Source organism: Micromys minutus (assembly GCF_963924665.1).
Source record: "Micromys minutus genome assembly, chromosome: 28".
NCBI classification, from domain to species: Eukaryota; Metazoa; Chordata; class Mammalia; order Rodentia; family Muridae; genus Micromys; species Micromys minutus.
This window is the reverse complement of record NC_137963.1, coordinates 38,991,233-39,015,699: the sequence shown is the minus strand read 5'-3', so window position 1 is coordinate 39,015,699 and position 24,467 is coordinate 38,991,233. Positions and strand designations below refer to the sequence as shown.

At 45.8% G+C, this 24,467-nt stretch overlaps 1 protein-coding gene across 1 annotated transcript in view; it reads left to right on the top strand.

Moving 5' to 3' along the window:
* Nucleotides 1-13,476: 13,476 nt before the first annotated feature.
* Nucleotides 13,477-24,467, top strand: part of RECK (reversion inducing cysteine rich protein with kazal motifs) — a gene marked incomplete at its 5' end in the record, with an annotated part of 66,968 nt that continues 55,977 nt past the window's right edge. Inside the window, one exon of the mRNA XM_080939946.1 lies at nucleotides 13,477-13,592. Coding sequence (XP_080796072.1) covers nucleotides 13,493-13,592 — 100 coding nt within the window. The remainder of the gene's footprint in view (nucleotides 13,593-24,467) is intronic.

Below are 24,467 nucleotides of genomic sequence, written 5' to 3'. Positions count from 1 at the left end.
CTGAAGACAGGGCTGACCTACTGTGCGCCGACCAACTGTGTGAACCGAAGGGCACTTTGCCGAGTAGCAGGAGTGCGTCATATCTTGGTTTTGTACACTAATTTTTAAGGACCGTGGGCTTGCATCTTAAAATAGTCTGTTTACTTTTACTTTAAAAAGATGTGTCTGGAGGCTGTAGAAATGCTTCCGTAGCTAAGTGCACTTGCTGCTCTGGCAGAAGACCAGGGTTCGAGACCCAGAGTCCATCGCAAGCGGCTGGAACTCCAGCTCCTGGGGATTCCGTGCCCTCTGCTGCCCTCTGCAGGCACCGGACACTCACTACATATACATATATGAAAGCAAAACATTCACACACAAAAATCAATGAACCTAAGAATATTTTCTAAAATGTGAAACATGCGTGGGAGTTTGGCTACCATGTTTGTCTGTGCAGCACGTGTGTGCCTGCTGCCCTCAGAGACCAGAAGGTCCCCAGGAAATGGAGTTAACAGTTGTGAGCCACCATGTAGGTGCCGAGAATTGAACCTGGGTCCTCTGTCCACGCAGCAGGGCTCTTAATCTCTGAGCACCTCACCAGCTCCAGAATTTTTTCATGCATCAACAGTTGATTTCTAAATACAGTAAGCAACCTCACTTTTAAATATTTCTTATCTCGGTGGTTATGTACGGTTGTGTGTGGGGAGGTGTCCTTGTGATCACAAGCTATACTCAAACTCATTATGAAACCATGGAAGTCCCTTGAGCTTCTGATCTACCTGCTGGCTCCTCCTACAGGCTGAGACTGCAGGGGTGCTGCAGGGGGGCACCACCGTGCCCAGTTTATGCAGTGTTAGGAATTAAAACTCAGACTTCATGCATGCCGGGGACAGCACTCCACCAACCCAGCTGCATACCCAGGCCCTATACAATCTTCTTAGTAAATTCCTTCTAGACTATTCTAACTACACTAATTCTTGTCTCGAGTACCTCTAAAATGCAGCCAAAGGCAGACAGATGTAAAACATAGCCAAGCACACACAAAACAAGAGACAGAAATACAGCAAAGAGAAGCACATGGCCCCGCTACAGAAGGCACTGCTGGCATGCTCTCTCGGTAAGGGTTTCTATCACCGCGATGAAGCACCACAGCCAAAAGCAAGATGGAGGGGAAAAGGTTTCTTTGGTTTATGCGACCATATATCTGTTGATCACTGAGGGAAGTCAGGACAGGAACTCAAGCAGGACAGGAACCTGGAGGCAGGAGCTGGCTCAGAGGCCACAGAGGAGTGCTGCTTACCAGCTTGCTCAGCCGGCTTTCTTATTTAGAGGCTGGAGAGACAACACCCAGGACCACCAGCCTCAGGGTGGCCCCACCCACAGTGGGCGGGACCCTCCGGCACCAATCACGTATAAGAAAACGCCAACAGCCCAGCCTTATGGAGGCATTTCCCCAACTGAGGTTTTCTCTATGGACTCTAGCTTTTGTCAAATTGTCATAAAAAGCAACCGGCATAAAGAGGAACCTAACCACTGAGCTATCCCCCAGATCTCCAGAGAAATTCTACAGTGTTCAGACCCTAGGATCCATCGCTCAAAAAAACTGAATCCCATGATTTGTGGAAGGGAAGAGAAGTCTGGCCTGGTAAACATTTCCCTGGTATTTATTTAGTCATTCGATGTTGTGGTGCTGGGAGCAGAACCTAGTCTCACAAGCGTGCTAGGCAGGCATTCCAGTGTCCAGCCACAACCCAGTCCTAGCTGCCTGATGCTTTTCATTCTCTCCTGGGACTACTAAACTGTACAAGTTAACCAGTGAGGAATGGGGAATACGCTACGTCTTTAGAAGGTTAACCGTGTGATATTCTTTCCACACATCTTGAACTTATTTACAAAGGAGAAATTACTGGACAAATTAAAAACAGTGTTTAAAGGTTTTTATAAAACCACAGCTGGATTGGAGGCTCAAATCTGTAATCCCAGTACCAAGGATCTGGAGGCAGGAGGGGTCGGGAGTTCAAGGTCATCCCTACTTCCTGCAGAGTTGGAGAGCAGTCTGGGCCATGTCAGGGGAAAAAAAAGAACTAGAAAAAAAGTTTTGTGAAATCGGTGCTATCAATCCCAGAGATGAACTTGAAATGTAGTGATGAGATATGCATATGACAGATAAAAATTAATAGCATGAAAATGAATCACTTCTTAATACAGTAGAAAGGTGACCACATTTGACCGGATGGCTTGCTTTGAACCGTTTGCCATACCACGTGCTGCCGTAAAACTCCAATGGGCTACAGCCGAACATAAACAAATCCTGACTGCAGAGGGCTCGGAACCAGCAGAATGTTTGTGCCAGCTGTGGGAGAGTGGCTCACTCTCGGCACAGGGACGATCCCAGAGGTAAAGCAGGTCAGCAAGCAAATCGCAAGAGACACTCTTACTGAAAGGAGGCTCGTAAGGCCCCATTTGTCTGACTTTGGAAGTATTAATTCACTTATTCATTCACATATTTGCTCATTTATTCATTGGACAGGGTCACTACATAGCTCTAGTTGGCCCAGGGCATGCCCGCCAATCATCTGTCCCTCCATTTACGGAGCTCCTCCTACCTCCTGAGTGCTGGGATTAAACTTGTGCAGCACCACCCTGGCCTGAGTAGTTTTTGAACACCAGTAGTGACTGAGGAAGAGTCATTTTGCAAATAAATTCAAATCTGATAGGAAGGATCTAATGTTATCTTTAAAAGGCCCTGTTCAGTTACTCCTCACTAGCAACACATACAGCTCATCTTTGGGACAATTTAAAGTGCCAGATAACGAGGGCTGGGGATGTGGTAGAGTGATTGCCTAGCATTTACTTACTTTGTTTTTTGTTTTTTTCTGGAGCTGAGGACCAAACCCAGAGCCTTTCCATTGCTAGGCAACTGCTCTACCACTGAGCTAAATCCACAACCCAAGCACTTACTCCCTAATAAATATAACTACACACAGAGACGAGCAATCCTGTTGTCAAGTTGACTGACTTTTGTAGAGACCTTGGGATAAATCCTTTCCTGTCATCTCTGGGCATTAATTTTATCTTGCTGAGCCTTCGATAGGGAAGCCAAGCCTAAGCACATCACTCACATACAAATTACTGAAGGCAGGACAGCCAAGCACTGCTCTCAGTTATGTACTGGGAAGGCCTGGCCCATCTGCTCGGTGCAGATATTCCCTCCTGATGTCAGGCCAACTGCAAAATAACAAAGGAGCCATAACTCCTTGTGCTATGGGTGGCCCCAGGATAAACCCTGACTTAGGGTTCCATTGCTCCAATGGACCACCATGACCAAAGGTAAGTTGGGGAGGAAAGGGTTTATTTGGCTTATGCTTCTATATCTCTGAGCATCATCAAAGGAAATCAGGACAGGAACTCAAGCAGGGCAGGAACCTGGAGGCAGGAGCGGATATAGAGCTGGTAGAGGAGTGCTGCTTACTGGCTTGCTCCTCGTGGCTTGCTCACCTGCTTTCTCATAGAACCCAGATCCACCAGCCCCGAGTAGCACTGCCCATAATGGTCTGGGCCTTCCGCCATCAACCACTAAATAAGAAAACACCCTACCTGCTTGCTTGCAACCAGATCTTATGGAGCCATTTTCTCAGCTGAGGTTCTCCCCTCTCAGGTGACTCTAGCTTGTGTCAATTTGACATAAAAAACATCCCACACAAACCCTACATTTTAATCATTATTCCTCTGGGTTTACATCTGTAATAAAGAATTTGGCAGTTGTCAAATACTAGTGTATGTTTGATAATTTTTGTTTAACTGACTTGTTGATTAATAGAAAGTTTTAGGGAAGCTTTGTGTTTATGGTAAAACTGGGCAGAAAGAATAGATATCCCCCATACATATGATGCTCCCACAACCTGCTCCAGGATGGCACACCTATTACAGCTGTTAGACTATACTGGCACATTCTTACCAGCTTCCATGGCTCACAAAGGGGCTTGCTCTTGGTGCCGTACGTTCCGAGAGCTTTCACAAAGGTATAATAATGTCGCGAACACTCTTGAATACATCACCACCTTAAGTTTCCTTTACGCTGAACCTATTTATCCCTTTTTTCCTCGGCCTGGAAACTACTGATCTCTTCTGTGTCTCTAAAGTTTACCTTCTACAGAACGGCAGATAATCAGAGCTATGCCATGTGAACCCCTCTCAGCCTGGCTTCTTATACTGTACGTTTGCGTTTCTTTGTCATGACTTGGTAGCTCACTCCTTTTCGGTGCTCGATTAATATTCTATACCTGAGGCCAACCAGAGTTTATATACATGCTTACCTATCAAGGGACATCTTTTTTTGGTTCCAAATTCTGCAATTACAAATAAACTTACCGTGTTCCTCTTTGCACGCAGGGACTTACGTACACATAAGTTTTCATAGACCAGTCTGTGCTGCTATGTTTTGAAATAGGATCTCACTCTAGTCCAGAATGTACTTTATAGTCCGGGGTGTCCTCAAACTCATGGTATTCCTCCTGCCTCAACTTCCCAAATATCGGCATTATGGGCATGAATCAGTCTTGGGACAAAAATTCCTCAGTGGGTTTCTTTGTTTTGTTTTTGCCGTGCTGTCTTAATTAAATAGTTGTGTGAGGTTGCAAAATACACTATTGAGAACAAAGCATGACCCTTTGCAAACTATTCCTGTGTATGTGAATCAACCAAAGTGAAGCCAAAATACAGGGACACCCTGGAAGCTCAACCTATGTGGCCGCTTTTGTCATCTGTAATTTCAAATGTCAAGTTTTCTGTTCGCCTGGAACTCACTGCCTTGGAAATTCTCCTTCGTACAACCAAGAGACTGCAGTAAGTCCGAACTTCTGTGGGTATTTGCCTGGATGTATATATGCACACCACATTTGTGCCTTGTGCCAGAGGAGTCCAGAAAAAGGTGTCAGATCCCCTGGAACTGGGGTTCCAGACAGTTGTAATCCACCATGTGGGTGCTGGGAATCAAACCCCGGTCCTCTGGAAGAGCAGTGAGTGCTCTTAACTGCTGATCCATCGCTCCATCCTCGGGTCTGAAATTATGACATCAGTCCAGCCTGGCACAGTGGTGCAGACCTGGGCTCTCAGTACACGGGAAGCTAAGGCTGAAGGAGCAAGCCCCAGGCTTTAGGCTTTCACAGTAAGATCCTGTCTCAAACCTCTATCTGGAATCTATTGCTCATTAATAACTTTTATTTTCCACTACTGGAGATGAAATGTAGGGTTGCATGCTAGGCAAATTCTCTAGGACTAAGCTATATCCTCAGTCCCAAAATAAACATTAAAAAAAAAACTTTTGGAGTTTTTGTGGCTTTATGCTAAATGTTTTTAAAGATTGGATGTTGTAGTGAAAATTATAGGTTTTTGGTTTCTTTAAAAAACAGAAATATTATAAGAATATGTTTTTATTTTAATCCCAGGTATGTAAAGATGTGAGGCTGCTTCAGACTGTCCATAGCAGCTGACTGATTTGCCTCGTGCTCTGGCAAAGGTATGATTTTTACCTGTTGCAGATAGTTTCTGCGGTTTGTGACATTTGGAATGCTGAGAACTTTTGAGAGAGTATATGAAGGATAGAACCTACAGGGGTGTGGTGGGTTGTTGGTGGGTTGTTGGTGGGTTGTTGGTGGGTTGTTGGTGGGTTGTTGGTGGGTTGTTGGTGGGTTGTTGGTGGGTTGTTGGTGGGTTGTTAGCTGTTGTTGATTGTTGTTGGTCATAGTTTGTCAAGGAGTCATTCGCAAAGAGAAGAGAAGAAGAAATTAGATATCCTGACATGGAGATCAAGCTTGCCCAAAGGAACTTGATGCCCTTAACCAGCAAGAAGTAGTCTAATGGTGATGCTGTCCTTTCCAACCCTTGACTTTATTCGGGGATCTTTTTCCTTTTCTTTTATCCATTTTCTCTCTCTTATCTAGTGGAAGAAAAGGTGTGGAGGAGGGTGGGAAACGAAGAGCCCTGGAAGACCAGCTACAGAGTGTGGTACTGCACACCTCTGATCCCAGCACTCAGGAAGCAGAGGCAGGCAGATCTCTGTGAGTTTGAAGTCAGCCTGGTCTACATAATGAGTTCCAGGACAGACAGGACCATATAGTGAGATTCTGCCTCAAAACAAAAACAAAACAAACTGTAACAACAGCAAAATGTTTTTAATTACGTGTATGTGTGTGTGGAGGGATGTGGAGATGAGAAATCCCTGCCAGGATTTTCCAGATGTTGGAATTGCCTGGAGTTGGAGTTACAGACAATTGTAAAAAGCCTGGCATGAGCGGTGGGTTCAAGTTTGGGTCCTCTCCAAGAGCAGGATATGCTCATAACCAGAGCTCTTTCCCCAGCCTCTGAAATAATTTAAGTATGAATGAATAGGCAAAGGGAGTAGAGGACAAGGGCAATCCCAGGTACACAGGGTCATGGCTTTGTAGAGCTCCTTGGAGGCAGTCAGAATGGTGTCCTGGCATCTCAGGTTAAGGGCATCTGAGGTTGGAGAGTGCAACAGTAAATTTTGTAATATGTTGGTGTTGGATGCCGTGGGGAAAGACTTGTCCTGTCCGAGAGTTCACTGGACGTGTCAACAGACCTTGGCTACGCTGGTTCTGCTTCAAGGCAACAGGCAGGACTTGTTCTCCAAGGCCACATTCCCAGTTATTAAACTAATAGTAAGCATGATGCACAACTGGAAAATATTGTCTCTGGCTGGGATGTTGCTGCCTAGCAACAAGTTCTAGACAGTATGCTCTGATCTTTAGTGGATAAACAACTGCCTCTGCACATCCCGTTCCCACTGATTGATCAAAACCTGACCTTAGTTCAGAAAAAAAAAATATCTTAATTTAGTCAAGGCCATTTGCAAGAGTCTTCCCAAGTTTTGAAAGAGATTTGTAGACCCAAAGCCAGAAGTTTGGCCTGGGAGAAGGGAGGACACCTGGTCCTCAGCTGTTGTTGTCAGCCCCTGTTGACACCTATATTCCCATCTGGCTTCCAGACCATGAGCACAACAGCTTTAGGCCTTCCTCCCTCTGAACTTGAGGTCTCTCCAGGACCTTGACTTGCTAGACTTTTAGGTCGCCTTTTGTGAAGGGCATAGAAAGCACCCATCTTCTCTGGGGAGCAAGAAAAGACACACACTAGAGGCTGTACTGTGTGTAGAGAAATGTCATGAGGTCTGTCACTTTCTCAGGTTCCACGCAGGAAACAAGGCCTGTGACCCACAAGTGCCTCCCACACAAGCAACCTCTGACCTTCTCTCACACTGGAGGGATCACATCGCTGGACTCTGATAAGGATGTGAAGGGCTGTTTCTGACTTACCACAGAATTCTTCTATGCCGTGTCCTTCGGTATGCACATCAGTCACCCCCTCAGTCTGTAACAGGATAACCTGCACCCTGAAGAATTAGACTTTACCTAAGAGATCCTAAACTGGACATGAGGAGAGCCAGAGGGACAACTAATCCAAGGGAAGATTTCTCACTTGAAATAGTTTTTATAATTAACTCACAGCTAAATCTAAATCTACATACACACATTCCCTGGCTTTTATTCCAGCTCCTCTTTGTTAAAGAAAGCAGTGTGTGTGTGTATGTGTGTGTGTGTGTGTGTGTGTGTGTGTGTGTGTGTGTGTGTGTACAAAGGCCAGAGGGGGCATCAGGTGTCTCTAGAATGGTAGAGAAGAGCCAAGACCTTTCCTGTCCCCTAGTTGTAGCCAAAACTGTAAATAAATCCATTTCTTTTCACCAAAAAAAGGGAGAGAGTTGAGCAAAGAACCCAAGCCAGAGATGCACAGGGGAATTAAGCCAAGGCAAAGACAGGGTGTGGCCGGACCGTGTGAGCATCCAAGGGGCAGTGAGGAAAGAGATCGGAGGCTATGGGGCAATACTGAAATAAATATGACTCGTTTCCTGAGAGGGACAAACCTTTAGAAAGCTCTAGATAAGTAATGGGTCACTATATACTAAAGGGTCACTACACCTGCTTCATTGGAAAGACTATAGGGGCTAGAGGTGAAAGGCAGGTCAGTCAGGAAGCTACTTCAACAGGCAACGCAGGGCAGATTGATGGACTAGGGTGTCGGCCCTGGGGGTGGGCGGTTGAGTGGCCACTGCTGTTTCTGAAGAGATATCAGCTATCCTCTGTGCGATTATTACCTTCTCATAAGTCATCTATCCTTATCCATCAGTTTGATTATGATTATGAAATTTCTTTGAACTTTCTCTTCGTAGGGTAGACTCTGCTTTCTGAGCCCTTTCCACTCATTTGGAAGTTGTTAGGTACTGGTCTGTCCACCATTTTCTGTCCTCTGATTCTCTTTTCCCTCTCGGAACCCAACTATACACATGTCAGACTGCACGCATGAGACTGCACACGTCAGACTGCACACGTCAGACTGCACACGTCAGACTGCACACATGAGACTGCATACATCAGACTGCACACATCAGACTGCACACGTCAGACTGCACACACCAGACTGCACACGTCAGACTGCACCCATGAGACTGCACACGTCAGACTGCACACGTCAGACTGCACACACCAGACTGCACACGTCAGACTGCACACGTCAGACTGCACACGTCAGACTGCATACGTCAGACTGCACACGTCAGACTGCACACGTCAGACTGCATACATCAGATTGCACACGTCAGACTGCACCCATGAGACTGCACACGTCAGACTGCACACATGAGACTGCACACGTCAGACTGCACACACCAGACTGCACACGTCAGACTGCACACGTCAGACTGCATACGTCAGACTGCACACGTCAGACTGCACACGTCAGACTGCACATGTCAGACTGCACACGTCAGACTGCATACATCAGATTGCACACATCAGACTGCACCCATGAGACTGCACACGTCAGACTGCACACATGAGACTGCACACGTCAGACTGCACACACCAGACTGCACACGTCAGACTGCACACGTCAGACTGCACACGTCAGACTGCATACGTCAGACTGCACACGTCAGACTGCACACGTCAGACTGCACACGTCAGACTGCATACATCAGATTGCACACGTCAGACTGCACCCATGAGACTGCACACGTCAGACTGCACACATGAGACTGCACACGTCAGACTGCACACACCAGACTGCACACGTCAGACTGCACACGTCAGACTGCACACGTCAGACTGCATACGTCAGACTGCACACGTCAGACTGCACACGTCAGACTGCACATGTCAGACTGCACACGTCAGACTGCACACATCAGATTGCACACGTCAGACTGCACCCATGAGACTGCACACGTCAGACTGCACACATGAGACTGCACACACCAGACTGCACACACCAGACTGCACACGTCAGACTGCACACGTCAGACTGCACACGTCAGACTGCATACGTCAGACTGCACACGTCAGACTGCACACGTCAGACTGCACATGTCAGACTGCACACGTCAGACTGCATACATCAGATTGCACACGTCAGACTTCACACGTCAGACTGCACCCATGAGACTGCACACGTCAGACTGCACACATGAGACTGCACACGTCAGACTGCACCCATGAGACTGCACACGTCAGACTGCACACGTCAGACTGCACATGTCAGACTGCATACACCAGACTGCACACGTCAGACTGCACACGTCAGACTGCACACGTCAGACTGCACACGTCAGACTGCACACGTCAGACTGCTCATCTTCTCTCCATCCCCTGTTCTTGGGACTGAATCATTTTTATTGATTTGGCTTCAAGTTATATTATCGTTGCCGATGTATAGAATGTCAAATTCAGGAATTATACTTTACTTATAGATTTTGGCTCCCCATTTGGTTCTATTGCTATGGTTTCCAGCTTTCCTGCTGCAGTGACCAGACACATCCGAGGGGTGAGTGGGGACTAGGCTTTGATGGAGCTTGTCCTAGGTTCTCCTGTAAAGTAAAAATGTATTAGTCATGAAGAGATTGGAAAATACAATCAATTATCAAGATTAAAAGCAGTCACTAGAAGTCCTTGCCAGGATTACCCAGATGTTGGAATTAGTAGACTAGAACTTTAAAGCACTTGTCATTTATACATTTAATCATATATAAAAAAAATGTAGTGACATTGCTGGAACAGATGTGTGAGCTCAGGAAATCCTCAAGTGACTTAACCGCATGCCAGAAAAACCAGAGCAACAGTCCTTATAGTACACACGTATACACACACACACACACACACACACACACACACACACACACACACACACAGAAATTTAACATTCCAAACACAAAATTCATGTGTATGTCATTCAATCCAAAGTTACCCAGCATATAAAGAAAAGGGGAAATATTACTCATAACTGGAAAAATCGATACAAATAGATGTAGAGATGACAGTTATTAAACAAGGTTATTAAATGGCCACAATAAAAATAAATGTTAATTATAAAATATATGTCAAATACTATAAAGAATATAAAATAGGGGGATATATAGAGAAGATTAACAAGGGAAGCACACACATTATGAGGAGGGGTAGAGATGAGAGAACACAAAGGGAACTTTGATACCTTTTTAGTATAAGGCAGTGAGGCATTTGGGAAGCTAAGACAGGATTTCAAGTTTGATGCCAGCCTGAGCTACATCTATTTTCCTGTCTCAAAAGGAAATAGAAAGGAGGGGTGGGATCATAGGACAGCACACCACAAAACCAACCCTAACCAAAAGACTTGTGGAGGGGGCTGGGAACATAGCTTAGTGGTACAGTGCCTTCTTACCACAGAGGGAACCAGGAGAGGCCCCTGGTTCAATGCTAAGAACAGGAGAGGAGAAGGAAGAAAGAGAGGAAAGACTTACTGACTTTTCTTTAAAATACAGAGAGATGGCTCAAGAGGAAACGTGAGGGTTCTTAGGAAAGTCGGTTGGATGGTGATTTGCTGGGACAAACACACGAGAGAACGGTCCCTTAAAGTGGACACAGGTGTGAAAGGCAGACTCGTGAAGCAGACACAGGAGAGGGGACGATCTGCTAAAAGAAGCATGTGAAAGGACACGTGATGAGAGATTCTTTGCTAACAGCACACATGTGCTGGTCTGCCTTCCATGCTAACAGCACACATGTATTTGTCCACCACACACTGTATAGTTGAACTGCAACTGTCAGGACACCATAGAGAGAAATGCACCAAAAACTTCTGGTGGTGGGCTGCAGTTTGTTGCAGCTTTCAAAGGCTCGGGCTGATTGGACGCATGTGCTGAGGTGTTAGGAGGGTAAATAGGGCTCCATGGAGTGACAGAGTCAGAGCTTGGCTGGCTGGTACAGCTCGTGGGTCTCCAGTCTTCTCCCACCTTTGCTCCCCTGAGAGAGGCGCAGCTGAGAACTTCTGGTGTCCCCGCTGGTCCCTCCTGCTGACTCAAGCCAAGGCTGAGGCCTGGCTGTCTCTGCTAGGACATGTCACCTCTGTCGCTGACCCGACTCTACTGAACTGTACTTACTGCTAGAGTGTCCATGACGTGTTTGTGAGTGGATCGAGCTGCCACTGTCGGCTAACCTGTGAACTCAACTGTCAATTTCCAGACCACACACAGGAGTTGCTCTAAAGAGGAATTTTCTTAAAAAGATCCACTTCCTCCAAATCCTTTCTTTTCCACTCTGGTGGGTAGTTACAAGGAAGATTTAATAATTTAAGAAGCATCATTAAAAATAGAATTTGAAAAATTTAAAGTTACACAGATGGCTCTTTGCTTCAGAACCGCCAATCGCTTGGTGACGCAGTCTTTCTAAAAGCACCGTATTGATCTGCAACCATTTTAAAGGAAACATGATGACACCAGCATCGCAGGACAGAAGCGTAGTGTGAGCTCCAAGGTGAACCACACAGTGTTTCTTACGGCTACACTTTCAAAAGTTAAAAGGAAGACTGGTAGACAAACACTAGGTATTTGTCACAGCACAGAGACTGCACGTGCCCAATAGTGACACCTGCTGGTGTGTCAGTGCAGGCACACTCATTGTCACAAATGTACCAAGTGGTACGCATCGGTTGTAGGTGAGACTGCATATGAGGCCACCTCATGTTTCTGCTGCCACTCAGCTGTGCTATGAGCCTAACACTGCTCCCAAGAGGAAAGCCGTAGCTGAAAGGGGAAGAGGGTGGGGTAGAAACAATGCAATACAGTACTCATGTAAAAATTTCTCGAAAATGTTTTTAAAAAGGAGAGCCTGTTGTTTTTGAAGAAGCGCAAAGCGGCCAGGGCCAAGAGTGAAATACGTTGAGCCAGTTAGCCCCATGGCCGGAGTTGAGCTCTCTCAATTATCCACTGGGTCCAGCATTGTCTTGGACATTCTAAATACAGTACAAAACTGGGTTCCTGTAACTTCAGCACTTGATGAGGAAATCAGGGCCAGTCTTGGCTTCATTGTAAGTTCAAGGTCAGCCTGAGCTCTATGAGATCCTGTCTTCAAAGTAAGTAAATAAACACAATACACTCATTAATCTTATCCAGGAGGCCAGCGTGAGGGTTGGGAGGAGACTCGGAAGTAAAATGTTCTCACCATAGACTCGGGGCTGGTTGGGAGCAGTGTACTAGCTAGACTCGAGTGCGTCAAGACTTGGCTCTTTCAGTTGAAGTCATAGCTCTCATCTGACGCAGAGGAAAGCTGCTTTCAGCGACCTGAACAGAGGAGTCTGGAAATAAGCAATTGGCTTCACTTCTGAACAGCAAGGATGCGCTATCTGTTCAAGAGCCAGGCAGCCAGGAAAAGGGGAGTCGTTCCTCCACAATGAATTAGCTTTGATTAGTAGGTTCTCTGGAACATTCTCCATAGTAGCTGCTAGAGAGGCGTGGGAAGATCCACCTCCAAATCCTCTCGAACCAATTCTGAATCTCAAGGCTCTCCAAGTCTAGCCATACAAGCCTACAAGCTGCCCTGCCCTTTCTTTCTGAGTGGAATAGGTATTAACAGTGTGCGAATAGAACAGTGAGGCCTGCCTGTGAGTCCAGTGCCCCCAACAGAGCCCTATGGCTTTGAGGGCAGACCAGGTGACACGCCTTCTTTAGGTTGAGGCAGTCTTTGGACAGGATATTGAAAGTGTTCAGGAGGACGCAACTAGGTGCGTACCCCCTGCAGTTCAGCTTTGACTTAGCCCTTGGATGTCAGACTGACCTGCAGAGTAATCTCGGCAGGCCAGTCGCCTCTGAGCTGCGGGGAGCCCCCCATGTGCCCCGGCACAGGACAGAGGCGTTCCAAAGGGGTCTCCAGCCTCTGACTTCCCGTTTGAAGACAGCAGCCCGGGAGCCGGAGGCCGAAGGCGACACACAGCTGGCCCATAACAAAGAGCCAGGGTCCAGGGCGCGCTGCCGCCCCCCGGGAGGTTTTGGAAACTCTGAGCGGCCGGGGCGGGGCTTCGGAACGCGGCAGCCAATCACCAGAGGCCTAAGGCTCTGGGGGCGGGGCCTGGTGCCAGCGGCTGCTGCGGCCAGGCTGGGTCCGAGCATCCCGCGGCTTCGGACCCGCCCGGCCGGGACATGGCGAGCGTCCGGGCCTCCCCGCGAGGCGCGCTGCTGCTTCTGCTGGCCGCCGCGGGGGTCGCGGAGGTGACCGGGGGTCTGGCCCCGGGCAGCGCGGGTGAGTAGCCGCGGGAGTCACGGTCAGGGCGGTCCCGAGCGAGTGCCTCAGCGCTCCAAGATGGCGCGGGGCCGGGGGCGGGGTGCGCGTGCCCCCAGACCCGCGGGCGGCGGTCAGGAGCGTGGTGCTGGAGCAGGACCCGGAGGCGGCTCCCCGCCCTCGCCTTCTTCGCCTCGAAGTTCTTCTGAACACTGGGGTGGTGACTTGGGTTCGAGGCCTTGCTCTGTCACTTCCCAGACGGGGGCCCCTTACCCTGCTGGACCCTGGCCCGGGTCCCTGTCAGAAAGCAGGGAGGTGCCTGGGCTCCGGATAGCCCCGCTGGGCGGAAGGGATACGTAGGTGCAGCTCCCCTACTGCTGCCCAGCCAGTTGTTGTCACTTGTTAAATTGACTGACTTGGCCTGATGGCGGTGAACTTTGATAAGCTCCTCTAGGCTGGCTGTCGAGTGCACAGATCAGGCTGAGGCAGGGGGATGGGGTGGGGGACAACTGCAAATCGATAAATCACCCCGTGGCGGGCGGGTTTCAGGGAGAGGTGTGTTCTTGGGCTCTCTTAGAACAATCACACCAGAGATAGATGGAAAGCTTGACCGCTTATGGTCGTCCTAACTGCGCTGGCTCAGCTTTCGGATTTGACACTAACTTGTGCTTCCCGGGACGCTCAGACTGAGAGGTGACGCAAGACGGGAGCTCTGAGCAGTTTGAATTCAGGCAAACGGTGTTCAGAGGAGAGATGCGGGTGGGGCTGCTTGTGCACAGAGGAAGGTTGACATTCACCTAGAAGATGAGAAAAACCGAGTGTCTGCCTATACGAGCCAAAGAAAGGCCACTGGGATTTGTATGACAAAAGTAATGGAGGGGTGATGTGTTCCTTACAGGAGGAGCACTTAGGGAAAACATACTGGTGTCAACGAGGTTTTTAAGAAAGCCTGTGAAATTAAAATTAAGGAGTTTGGGTTGCTTTTTTATTTTTATTTTTTTTTAAAGGCAGACATTTGAAAAAAAAATGTGTCAGGAACCTGAGATTAGTTAAGTAATCGAATTCTAAATTTAACTATGAACTAATAAGGAAACCATAGAAAAAGAAAGTACTGTGAATTCTTGGCTAGTTCAGCTTATCCTTCTGTGTTCTAGTTGGCCCAAAGATAGCCACAGAATACTAGTTGCCCCTTCTTATCCCACTGTTGTAGAGTAGGGTTTTAGGAAAACGTCAGTAAGTTAGTCTTTTTTTTTTTTTTTTTACTTTAATATTTACATTCTTATATATGGTTCCTTCTAGATCAGTGATTCTCAGTGTGTGGGATGTGACCCCTTTTGGGGGGAATCCAACGATCCTTTCACAAGCGTCACCAAAGACCATCAGAAACACAGATGTTATTACGATTCATAACAGTACCAAAATTAAAGTTATGAAGTAGCAGCAAAGACAGTTTTTTGGTTGAGGGGGGCCACAACATGAGGAGCTGCATTAAAGGGTCACAGCATTAGGAAGGTTGGGAACCACTGTTGTAGATCTTACTAAGAGGATTAACTGAGGTATCCATTATACATTTAGCATAGCACACACCAAAATGTTAGCTCTTAAATGTATCTGGACAAGCCAGGTCTGGTGGTTTATACCCAGGATTCCTGCAAGGCTAAGGCAGGAGTATTGCCAGAAGACCCTGGCCAGCCTGGGTCACAGAGTGATACCCTGTCTCAAATAATAAAAAAACAAATGAACAAAAATCAGAAGCAGAAAAGGAAACACTATGTGTATGTGTGTGTGTGTGTATACATACATACATACATACATACATATATACATATATGTATATCTCAATGTAGGCCAGGCATGGCCTTAATCCCAGCACTTGGGAGGCAGAGGCAGGAGAAACTCTGAATTCAAGGCCACCATAGGCTCCAGTAGGTCTCAAAAAACATAGATAGATAGATAGATGATTGATTGATGGATAGATGATAGATAGATAGATAGATAGATAGATAGATAGATGATAGATAGACAGACAGACAGATGTGAATGGCGCACAGTACACTTGTAGCCCATCTAATTCACAATAAAAGGTTCAAGGAGTTTTTTCACAGACACACTCATTTGCTGAGGAGCTAGAGAATAACTTTTTGGGTGATTGAAATGTTATATAACTGAATTAACACACTTTAAAAGGGTGAACTTCACAAGATGTGATCTATGTCTCATTAAAACAGCTGTGGAAAGAACAACAGGCTTGCTATTCAACTTTCTTTATAACACGTTGGAACACACTGGGCTGGCCATTCCCAGTAGCCGTTCCATCTCTAAGACATCTGTGGCTTCATATAGTTTGCACTGTTTGATAAAAAGAGAAGTTCCAAGTTTGATTGTAAGTTGTGCCTCATTCCTTCTGCTACATTCAGGGCGGCATATAGTGCTGGCTTATGTGAAGAGCCCTGAACGATATAATGGACAAAAGCGTCCACTGTGGAGCTGTGGAAGGTCTGAAGCAGAGATGAAAGCACAATTATTAAATTGTGTTTCAGTGAAGGCCTGGTTTGTAGTCCTTTCAGGCCTCTCCTTTACCCTCCTTTATCCCCATCCAAGATGGCCTCCTCTGGTCCAAAGCTTTCCAGGTCACTGACCCTCCTGAAGCATCTGCCCTCACTGTGCTCTGTGGGTGAAGGTGGAAGACTGCTGCCGCTTGCTCAGTGATGATCTCATTGGAGGATGGGATGAGAACCCATGTTGCAGGCCCGGGTCTTAGGCTACCTTAGTGGCTCTGTTTCTATTTAAGATGTTTTGTAATAATACAAAAGAGAGAAAGATGTGTAACATTAGGGGCCAAGTTTCAAGTAGTTGACATTTGAGGGATTATGTAATAGCCTAGAATCCAGAAAAAGAATGTAATGAATTTTAAGTTAGAAAAAGGAAACGCCTATCTGGCGGAAAGTAATAAAAAGCAGATTTTCCTCCTGCCGACTATCTTGGCCCCTGATGTAGAGAGAGTCAGGGCTGGTGACAGCCAGATTGGACAGCTTATCCTGGCATATATGCAGGAGTTCCACTCCGGTATCCACAGACTTACGCAGTCCTTCATTACCCCTGCTTCCCGTTGTTTAACCCTCCTAGAAGGGAGTGAGAAGATATCAAGGAGAAAGGCTCTGTTATTATAAACTGACTGTTTAAAGGGCAAGACACATTGGCCTGAGGCTTGTTTACTCTGGAAACTCTGGCTGGTTGTGGATGTCATGTCTGCAGTGGGTGCAGAGCTGGTGCAGCTAAAGTTCTAGGAGAGGAGAGTGGGTAATAAGCCGAATGATTTCTGGGTGTAAGTCTAGTGGGAAGAAACTTAACAGCATGGTAACAGAACTGTGGGAGGGAGACAGTGTGTCTTATGTAGAGCTGACAGGAACAGCCTCTTGGAGAAGTGACACTTGGAGTGAAGATGGAAGCCAGCGAGGGTGCTAGCCATATGAAAGGTGAGACTCAGTGGTAGAGTGCGTGGGATGTACAAGGCCCGAGTTCATTTCCCAGCACTGGAAAGGGCGTGGAGCAGAGTCAGTGGACAAAGAAAAGTCCCATCTTCATATATGTTTATACAGATGTTAGGAGTGAGTGATAGCCCCTAGGATTTGTTAGGCTGCTAATAGTGCTGGAAACTACAGCCCAAGTTACAATGTGGTATGCAAAAATGCACATTCTCTACTTCGTGGGGCTTTCGGTTTAGTTGAAGTTCAGACTTTTGGTATTACCAGGATCCAAGCATACTGGCACACGCTGGTGATACCAGCACTAAGAGGTGGAGAGGCAAGGGGATTTCAAGTTGGAGACCAGCCTGGGCCACATAATGAAGTTCTGTCTTAAAACAAAGCACACACAAATCACCGTGAACTGCAGAATGTCTACCTTGATAAATACATGGTTGAGTTAGTCATGTCTGTTTTTGTTCCAAGTCTAAGGAATGTATTTGAGGAACAACTAATTTCATCAAGCATGTCGCTTATGACATGGCAGATGCTACAAAGTTTGGAGATAGCATGAACATTGCCAAGAGTCAGGCAGGTGTGCATGGCAAGTTTGATGCCCACCTGGGCATATAGCAAATTCCAGGCCATCCTGGGTTTTGTGGGAGGAGCCTGTCTCAAAAGCAGGGGGTGGGGGCAGCACACAGCAGACAACTAGAGGTAGGTCAGTGAAGCCTGCTGTGCACAGAAAGCACCTGCGTGCACGTCTCCTCAGGTAAGAAGTGTGAGGCAGTGTGTCTCGTCCCAGCACTGGGTCCTGCGCATGTGTATGAAGAGGAGGATCCCTGGAACTCACTCTAAGGTCCAGACTCAGTGAGAAGCTGTCTCAGAAAAAGGGAAGAAGGAGGTGAAGGCAGAGAAGAGGAAGAGGCGGAGGAAGACTGAGAAAAACCCCAGACATCAATCTCGAATCTCCACCAACATGTGTACCCATATGTGCACATAAACATATAAATGACTTTTAAAAAAAGCCAGATGTGATGGTCCAACATGAACAGTAGCACTTGGAAGATGAAGGCAGTAAGGTCAGGAGTTAAAAGTCGTCCTTTTCTATATAGTGAGTTAGAGGTTAGCATGAGGTTTACGTGATACTGTGTCAAAAAAATCCATCCATATATATATATATATATGATTTACATACATACAGACATACGTACATATATATAAATAGAATATTGAGACATTCTAACCAATCCTGTGTTTATAATGGGAGCTCTGGAGAATGGATTACTTAAGAATACTGAAAACTGGTGTCTAGTAATCTTCATAAATGTCACCCTCGGGTTTTTTTCATAATAACAAATATCTAGGTTAAGGTGCTTTAGATGCCAAGGACCAGAAACAAGATGGCTGACTGAGATCAGGGGGCAGTTATGTAGCCTCTAAGTGGAAATTGCATGCACCAAGGGTAGGACATTTCAGCACACTCTTTACCTTCCAGAGGGCTAAGGAAAGTGGAAAGTTGCCAAGAAGCAAGACTGCATTGGAAGGTCGTCTGCCCCACTGCTGTGCATTGTGAATGTGTCAATGCGTCATCCTTGTTCCCGAGCTTCCTGTGCTCATTGGCATCCACGGTTCAGTCTGTTGACTCTGTAAGCTACCACTTGTGGTTTCTTACCTTTTGAGTACTCGGTTGACTCCAGTTTGCATAGTTTTGTTAATCAAGCTGTTTTCTGAATTAGGAGTTTTTTCACCATAATGTACTGAGATGAAGTGACAGAAAATATCCTGTTCTTCCTTTTTTGTTAAAGGGGCATTATATGGGGCTGGAAGGATTGCTCAGTGGTTAAGGTCATTTGCTGCTGTTCCAGAGGGTCTGAATTCTGTTCTCAGTACCCACATCAGGTGGCTCAAAACCTCCTGTAACTCTGGCTCCTGGAGATCTGGCACCCACTTTTGGCCTCTGCAGGGACCCACCTGTATAGAGTGTACAGACAAAGACATGCACACACATGAAAAAGAAATAAAAATAAGCTTTGAAAAAAACGCAGTTAACAAATGTCTGGAGAGATGGCTGAGTGGCTAAGCGTACTGGCTGCTCTTCCAGAAGCCCAGGGTTCCATTCCGAGAACCTGTGTGGCTGCTCACAACCAGCCACTTAACTTCAGTCCCAGGGTATCTGTCATCCCCTCTGGCATCCATGGTCACTGCATGAACAAGGTAGACAGACATAATGCTGACAAAACACCCATACACATTAGACATATAAGTGTTAAAGGCATATAACAGAGTGTATTATTTTTTTAATCAGTGAGTAGTTCTTTTAGTACTAGCGTACCAGAAACTTACAGTCAGTCTCTGTAAAGAGCTCACTCGAGCTGACTAGAGAAGAGTCAAGGTTAAAGGGTCCATCCTGCTGCTTTGAATTAACCAGCAAACCAACATCCAGATTAGAGAAGACTTACCATGGGTCCAGGTAGTACATGTGCATTTTCCTCACAAAGTAATAAAAGTCTGAGGGAGGGAAAACTAGGAAAATATTTGAAAATTTTAGAGGTTGACCAGTAGGAAATAGGTGGCTGGCTGAGAGTGACATTGCCTTGTCTTTACAAATAGGAAGGAAAAGTTAATGTAAACGTTATATTGAGAGGAAATGAGGTTATTGCAGTTGAGAGCAGTGGAGATGGTCTGTAATGTGGAAACAGAGTGTGCACCTGGTACAGGTGTGTGCAGACAGATGCAGCAGTATGACCATATAGTGAATGTGTGCCTTCCTGGGTGCTAAGATTACAGGGCTGCTTATATGTTTTATGTAAGGTTGTCATTTAAATATTATAGTGATTATCACTTTCTAAGTTGTCTTTTTTTTAAGATTTATTTATTTATTATATAAGTCCACTGTAGCTGTTTTCAGACACACCAGAAGAGGGCATCAGATCTCTTTATAGATGGTTGTGAGCCACCATGTGGGATCTGAACTCAGGACCTGTGGAAGAGCAGCCAGTGCTCTTAACCACAGAGCCATCTCTCCAGCCCTCTAAGTTGTCTTAAAATCAAACTTTATCATAAAAGATTTTACATGCTAAAAATAAGATACCAATTTTAAAATATTTTTATTTATAATTTCAGTATTGGTCCAGATTTCTGGTTTTTCCCTCTCAGTAGTGTAGGATAGATATGGATATATTTATTTACATACATATTCTGTCTTAATAGTTGCTTGGGATGTATTTATTAGAGAACCTATTTTCTTTAGCAAAGAAAACGAGAATGGTTTTGCAATGACAAAATTTAATTTTAGCATTTGGGAGGCTTCTGTGGCGAAATCCCTTTTAATTTCCAAAAGCCTGTCATTCTGGGGTATTTTTAGATTATGGTGTGTCTTTGCTTCCTTAATGCTAGCTGCCCTTGGCGACTGCCTTTTCCCAGTAGCTAGAGCTGCTCACTTGCCCCCTTGGTTTGCAGTGTCTCCTCCAGCAGCCGCTGGGCCTTACTGTTTCAGGTTACTGGATAATTCTGTTTGAATACTCCTAGACTACACCAACTTCTTCCCGAAACCAGCCAGCATGGCTTAGTAATTCCCTGTTGGTTTTCATTAATTCTATCATCAGAGTCTTGGTCTTCAGAGAGGGTTAAACGGGCGCTTTTTACCCCCATGTCAGTACCAGGTTTTACTCTCTTACTCTCAGCTCTCCCCTCCTCGTCCAGTTCCGTTTTACAACAGTGCGCAGGGTTTTAAACTACAACAAATTAGGTGAACAAATAGGCAAATTAGAGTCAAAATACAAAGCAAAACATTTCTGAGCAACTCGTCCGCAGAAAGCACCAGGCAGAGCCTGTTCCTTTCCTAGTTGTTGACTGTTTTGTTTTTGTTGTTCCCCATCCCCATGCCCCAGTTACCGATGAATGATGACCCAGTTAATCCACCTTAATTACTCGAAAGAGATAAAGGCCTTTAATTATTTTAATTGCATTCAGATTTTTCATAGTCTTCGTGAAGTCATATGAATTGAGTATGTATATACATTTACTTCTTGAAAAGGGTGTAGTGGTAAAGATTATAATAAGTTTTTAGTGTTTACAAGGAAGAAAAATAGGTCCTGGTATAGAACGTCTACTGTTCAGCCCCAGCAGGAGCAGTGTGGTGGGGCAGTGGCCCTGGGCCTGCTGGTGGGGGTGGCAGTGCTCCCGGGGGCGGAAATGTACCATTAGACAGGAATGCTCGGTTGGGAGGGAAGGGGTTATTACTGGAGAGCTTGAGGCTGTCCTCTTTTATCCTATTTTGTCAGAAGAACCAAAAAAAGCTTCTGGAAAAGCCAGAAGGAAAGATGCCAGAATGTCAGCAGAGGTTGTGGCAGGGCAGTTTGGGGTAGAAATCATTTTCCTTTTCATCTTTATTTTCCAAATTTTGTGGTTTCTTTCTTTTTTGTGTCTTTTAAAAAAAAATTTTAGCTTTGTGCCAAAACAAAAACACAACTGTCACCTCAAAAGGATAAGTGCCGTTTATTCTGAAGCCAGATAGAAGTGGCCATAGCCCAGGAACATAGTTAGGTTACCCCAAGTCCCATGTTCCAGTGTTGTAACGAAGAGAATCCTAAATCTAGGCACTTCCAGATCTGTTGGTGGAAACGCTAAGTCCATGGGTTGAGCGAAGTGGAGTGAGTGACTCTGCAGGCCTCAGATGCAGGCCTCAGATGCAGGCCGTTAGCATTTGCAGCCTTGTGATGGAGGAAAACTGGGATTTCGTTAAGTCAATACATTCCAGAAAGTCACAGTGTATTTAGGGGCTAAAGATAGCCCAAGATAAATTGTAATTAGGTTCTGGACCTGCAGTCATCCAACCTCTCTACTGTCGTTGAAGTGAGGCTATTATTCAGCCTTGTAGGAGCGTCAGTAAAGATACAGTTTCTTTCTGGAAACTTCTCATTTGGAAGTCACTTTACAATAAACTTGACCTTCACTATTAAATATAAAATGGGAGAAGGGGCTTCTGTATTTATATTTTAAATAAAAACCTCCAGTTGCTATGTGAGTTTTAGAGTACATTTTGAGACTCTGTTTTAAACAGACCTTTGCTTCAAGGGACTTTTTTTTCTTTCAAAAATTCCTAGGCCCAAACCAGACTCCTGTCTGCCTGGTTGTTTTCTTTTTGTTAAGCCGGTGTTTATTGGGACCATATGTTACACTGGGCTATCTCTGCTCCTAATCAGCTAGATTTTCTGCCCTCGTATGACCTTAGTGTCAGAGGCAGAAGAAGAAAGTGGCAATCTCTACAGCACACCAGGTCATCCCAGAAGAGGCTTCTTCCTCTTCTGCAGACAGAGTGTGCCTTTGGAGGGGTGTGTGTGCATGTGCGTGTGTGTGTGTGTGTCTCGAATCGAGTAAGAAAAGTGTGTATATATGTATGTATAATGTGTGGGTGTAAGAAAAGTGTTTGTGTGTATGTATATAGACACACATACTTTCCATTTTTGATTTAGAAAACCCTTTTTCCCCACAAACTGCCCACGTAATGCAGACTAGCTTTCAACTCCTTTCTGTTCCTTCTGCAGTCTCCGGATTGCTGAGATTGCAGTTCGCACCATACCCCAGACTGAGTAGGATCTGTCAGACACTGAACTCAGAGAAGATAGTCTTTCATAAACCAGCTGTCCAGTCACACTGTTTCCAGTGCTGTGCTTAGTGGCCTTTGAAGTGCCAGCTAAGAAGACTTCTTTTTTATTCACTTGTCTATTCATTCTTTCCTCTAATACTAATCCAGAGTTCAGATCTCCAACAGCCATGTGAATGGCTTTGCCAATTCCACCTTCATGTGGAGGCAGGGGATCCTCAGAGCAAGCTGGCTAGCAAGACTAATCATAACAACCTTGGAGTTTGATCAAAAGACCCTCCCTCAATAAAATAAAATGGAAGATCAATTGTAGATGATTCTGACATCAGCCTTAGGTTTCTACATGCATTACACCATGTCCACATGAATCCACACATGCTCTTGCAAACATTCACACACACACACACACACACACACACACACACACACACACACGGAAATTTAAAAAAAGAAACCCGTATGAGCACACATTGAAAACCCATGTCTATATTTGCCTTCTTTCTCAGTTCTTAAAGGGGCCAGTTCAGATGGTGGCAGTTTCAGTTCAAGCCTGCACAATGACACATCTCAATCCTATTGTACTCTTCTGTGTGTGTGTGTGTGTGTGTGTGTTTCACACAGAATGTAGATGCCATCACCTCTCTCTTTGTTTAGTACTGTCTTTAAATTCTTTCCTTGGCTCCTGCTACAGCAAACAGTAGAAACTGCCTGTCATAAGAGGCATTGAACTCTTCACCCACAAGGTAACATAAAAGCAAGATGAAGCCTGGCATCTTACCCTTCATTTGTGCCTCTTTCTTTCACTTCAGCTCCACTGTCACATTAATCACTCACAGAGTAGCTATCTCCTTGATCCGTCTCATTCCCTTTAAGGCTGAAGTCACATAGATAAGCCATTGTCCTAAACCTGTAGGAGCTGCCAGACTTTCCAGGACAGACTGCTTTTCCTCTGCCTCCTGGAGCAGAGATAATAATCACTGTGTAGGAATTAGATTGGTTCTCTCGAGCTTGTGGCAGCCGTAACAAGTTCTTAGGACCCTCTGTGAGGAAAACACTAAGACGAAGGTCAGCCAGTCCACACACACCTTAACCAGGACTGCTTAATTACATGGACCTCTTGTCGACTGCTTCAGTTCCTTTTCTGTTGGAAAGGAAAGTTTCTATCAATACCCTAAAGATAGACTTGGGTCACTGGACCCTTTTTGTTTCTATTTTAAGCACATTTATTCGGTCTCTGCTTTTCACTGTTGTTCGTCTCTTTAACTGCTGTATTAAGATAGATGGCCAAGTCGAGCCAGTTGGTGCTGCCAAAGCCTGAGCACTTTGTCCCTAAAACTCCAGCTATGCTACCACAGGACGGTAATTTACCAGAAGCTAAAGAGCACACCTCTTTGCTCACTACTGTGTCCCTGTCTCTAGGCACAGCAGCCTCTGGAGCCCACATCACACCTCGTTTCACCTTGTTCTTTCTGCTTGACCTCCAGCTGGGTAAACTGCGACCCTGTTCTGCCGTAACTACCCAGAGTGTGCACAGACCCCTCGGGTTCCTTGAGTACACTGGAGCTGTTCTTGGCTCATGGTGACCTTAACTGGGGAACTGAGAACACTGCCCAGTCAGTCACCAAAGTCCCCCAAGCCAGTAAGTAGCATTTGAGTATGTTGTTTCAAGCCCAAGAATAAGAACACTGACAAGGATTAACCAGAGTAAACAGTTATTAAAGAACCATAAGAAGAAGTGCTGGGCGTGGGAAGCCCTGCTGGGGGAGAGCTGGCATGCTGCCATGCCTGCTGGTCCCTCACGGCGTCTATGGTAGGGATTGGGTG